At 31.3% G+C, this 3,948-nt stretch overlaps 1 protein-coding gene across 3 annotated transcripts in view; it reads left to right on the plus strand.

The window, feature by feature from the left end:
- sff (BRSK family serine/threonine-protein kinase sugar-free frosting) overlaps window positions 1-3,948 on the plus strand; it is a 29,499-nt gene that overhangs the window by 15,234 nt on the left and 10,317 nt on the right. For 2 of the 3 annotated variants that reach the window (XM_029305939.2, XM_029305937.2), the window contains 4 exons: window positions 385-533; window positions 865-1,017; window positions 1,915-2,089; window positions 2,714-2,943. In XM_029305939.2, coding sequence (XP_029161772.1) covers window positions 385-533; window positions 865-1,017; window positions 1,915-2,089; window positions 2,714-2,943 — 707 coding nt within the window. The remainder of the gene's footprint in view (window positions 1-384; window positions 534-864; window positions 1,018-1,914; window positions 2,090-2,713; window positions 2,944-3,948) is intronic. The other variant, XM_029305938.2, reaches the window with a different exon arrangement.

A 3,948-nucleotide genomic window follows, 5' to 3' on the forward strand; every position in this document is an offset into this window, starting at 1 on the left:
ATATAAAATTGAATCCCGATAAAATCAGCTGATTTTCTCACATGTGGCTTATGATCTGAATAAAAAATGTAATAGGTTCAAAGCTAAATAATAAACAGTTACTGATTTATAACCAGTTAAACGTGAAAAGCTCGGGTTCTGCAAGTTACTTCACTGGTTTACAACTCCCTAACCGTTCATTATTTAGCTATTACATCTTTTGTGCAGCAGATCATAAGCTACAACATATGAAAAAAAACAGCCAATTTCTATAAAGATTGTGCGGAATCCTTTGAAGAAATAAATAATTTTTAATTTCCAAAGGAATAGATGAAACTATGACGTATTATTTAATTGTGCTTAAGATAAGCCCGCTGTATTAAAACGTAGCTTGTTTCTCAATAGTTGCGGTCGGTATTACACCCCCTGGATCGCCTCACACAGGAGCAGGATCCGGAGCTCATCACTGGAGATCGAGATTGACCACGATCAAGAATTCCTTCTTAGGCAGTCCCAGGTTTCATCGTCGTAAATTGCTCACTAGTACCGAGGAGGTATGCGATAGTAGATAAAAAAGTATAAATAATTTCTTTTTATTATCATTTGTATTATGACACTGTATTGTATTTCAATCGCAACACGTGTTACTTACAGCATATTAAATTTGATGGATGAGTTTAATAATCCGATTAATCCTGATACAATTTAAAAGTCAATAAATATATTTCCATGCACAGTAAAATTCCAGTGAAAAATGAATTTTGAACATTTTAGCGGAGTGTAATAGATAATATGATGTAGTTTGAATAGACATTAAATATAAAATTAATTTTATTCATATATATCTCAGGAGGAATCACAAAGTAAGCTTCCTACTGCATATAGGTACACCTCACGCCAGATTCCTCTCCGGAACTAACAAAGAAATCGTGGTTCGGTAGCTTGATGACTACGGAAAAAGACGAGACTTTCACCGTCCTGGTTAAGGGAAAACCACTGGCCAGTGTCAAGGCTGATCTGATCCATGCTTTCTTGTCCGTAAGTATATCGAGATCAGAGATCACTTCGATTAAAGTCTGATTAACGTACTCGGTAATCAATTCAATTGATATATGAAATTATTTATACTGAAAAAAATTGTTCACTTGACTAAACCTTGTTCAATTATAAATAATATAAAAATTTAAATTAAATATAATATATTAACAAAACATATATTTGACTTAAATACTAATACATGTCTCAATTAACAAAATTAAGTAATTTAGTTGAAAGATTTAATCGAGTTAACAATTTTTTTCAGTGAAATTTCACATTTTATATACTTATTGATTCTAATGTTATCTTTCTCTCCGCACATCGGATGACAAATAATTAATAATAATTTTGAAGTTATTCTGAATTAATAAAATGCGGGTATTGCGTGATATATTAATCCGATTAAGTTAATCGGAGTTTAGTCCAAACAATCATTGTCAATTTCGGAGTAATTTTTAAAAATAAAAAAAGTAAAATAATAGTTAATCTTATATATTTGGGAGAGAGAGAGAAAGGAATAATTATTTTAAACAAAACATCTGTGCAATACAAATAAAGTATTTAAGATAGATTAATCTGCATACATATTATATATTTAAAAACTACGAAATTCTTTTTCCATTAAAAATTATAATATTTAAAAAATTTAAAGAAATTTTATGATTTGAAATATTTGATGTCTTGTATGTATAATTTTTTCAGTCTTTAATAATTTTAGGTAGAATTTTTGCTGAATCAGAACATAATTCTCTTTATGTGCACAATTTCCTAAAAATTTAATGTTATTTTGTTACACTGTACATTTAATTATTTTTTAATAGTAAATTTGTTTGTCATTATTGAATATTTTCAATAATATCTTTAATATTTTAATTTGGAACGAACTTATACCTGCAGATAGCAGAATTATCTCACAGTGTAAGCTCACCGATGTCGTTCAGAGTGGAGTACAAGAGAGGTAGCACCGCACCTGTCATGTTCCAAAGACAAGTGCGCTTTCAAGTTGATATTAGTGCGATCTCGAAGCAACCAAACGAGCCCCTCTTCGCCATCACGTTCACATTATTGAGCGGTAAGCACACCATTTTTGCTTAGCTTCTTTTTCTTCAATTAGGAATATCGTTTTGCTAACTGGCGTTATTAAACATCAAAGTGATGTCACTTTGACGTTTAATAACGCCAGTTTGCTACTTGAATAACTAAAGAGCGAAAAATGTACAAAGTCTTTGCAAAAATACTTAGTAAACATTAATAAGGAACTTCACAAACCCGAAAATTTCGATTTCGATGAAATATTTTTCATTGTTCGATGTTTGGCAGTCATCCAAGCGCACTATCGATCGGTGGTAGCATCCTTGGCTCATGTCAGTAAGATACATGCAGCCTTACATCTTATCTGCACATGTATATTCTTATGTATGCATTTGCATATGTATATATAAAATGATAAAGTCGACGAATAGAATCCGGTAGCCTTTCTTTTTGTTGTTTTCATCAATTCATTTTATATATTAATTTTATTCGAATTTTGTTTTTACTAGAAAATAGAATTAAGAAAAAATACTCTAATAGCAAATTGACGTCATTAAACGTCAAAATGACGCATGCTTGCTGTCTGGGAGTTTTTCTGAACATTTCCGTAAGGGAACATATAGACTGTCGAATTAGTTGTAATGCAATTGATTAATATTCGCAGGGAACATCCGAAGATTCAGGCGAGTGTGCGAGCACATCCAGTCCCAAGTATGTTCGAGAAATGTGGGTATAAGTTTGGGAGGACAGAGTAGAGCCGCACCCCCGAGTCCGAGAGCCTCTAGGAAATTCACCACAGAAATGAGTGAGAGTTCCAGCTGCGGCAGCGACACCAGCGAACGACTCTTCCTTAGTCCTCATCCAGCTACCAGACAGGTAGTCTGTTTTAACAAGGTAGTGCATCATCCTCATCATCATCGTCATCGAAATTGAAGTAGAAGGCTCTGATATTAAATATGCACAAACAGTCCGCACTTACGGCTCTTAATTAGCCCACTCCGCTTTACTTATAGATCTTCATCGTTATCATAATAGTGTAATATTATCATTTTCTTAATTATTAAATAATTATTCTCCTCTGTCTAGAGCTTCTCTCTAGAAGTTAAAATTATTTAATTGTATCAGATTTTATGAAACATAGCAAAAGTAGTCCTTTTGACATCAAATTACGTTATTTTGACGTCAAAGTGATATCATAATAATTACTGTGACTATCTAGTAGCAAACTGACGTCAAAATGAAATATGCTTGCTACTTGGGATAAAATCTTATTTTCACATAACAACGAGATGTCCTGAGAGACACAAGTTTTAATACATAGTGTGATTGAAATGTTTTTTAAAAAAATTAACACCACTTTAATTATATTGACATCTTATAAAAGAATTAATCATTTGATAAAGACCTAAACCACAGGTCGAAACGTCATGAATTAAATAAATAAAGAAAAATTTTTGTAGTCCAGTATTGGTCGTTTTTTTTCACGAATTTAATAAGTTTAATTTAATTCTTACTGGATGTACATCAATTAACAAAGACATAAAAAAATATTAATCTTGTTCATCTTATTTTGTTTATAAAACCTCGAGGAAATAAAGTCCATATATATAATAAAATACTATATTCAAGTAGCAAACTGACGTCATTTTGATGTCTGATGACATCATTCGACGTCAATATAACATGTTTCCTATCTGGATATCTAATTATATATAAAATATTATTTGTATATTTGCTTATTTGTGTTTACGAAATACTAGGACTTTGTAGGACATATTCCTTATGTTATATAAACTTTTTATTTTAACACAAGGAATACGTTGAGTCTTGTGCATACACGGACTCCCATATTCCTATATACGAAATAAAGAATTAATGAAAAAAAATCTGGTATTTCAG

Source organism: Nylanderia fulva, unplaced genomic scaffold, assembly GCF_048542155.1.
Source record: "Nylanderia fulva isolate GAGA-0341 unplaced genomic scaffold, ASM4854215v1 Scaffold4, whole genome shotgun sequence".
NCBI classification, from domain to species: domain Eukaryota; kingdom Metazoa; phylum Arthropoda; class Insecta; order Hymenoptera; family Formicidae; genus Nylanderia; species Nylanderia fulva.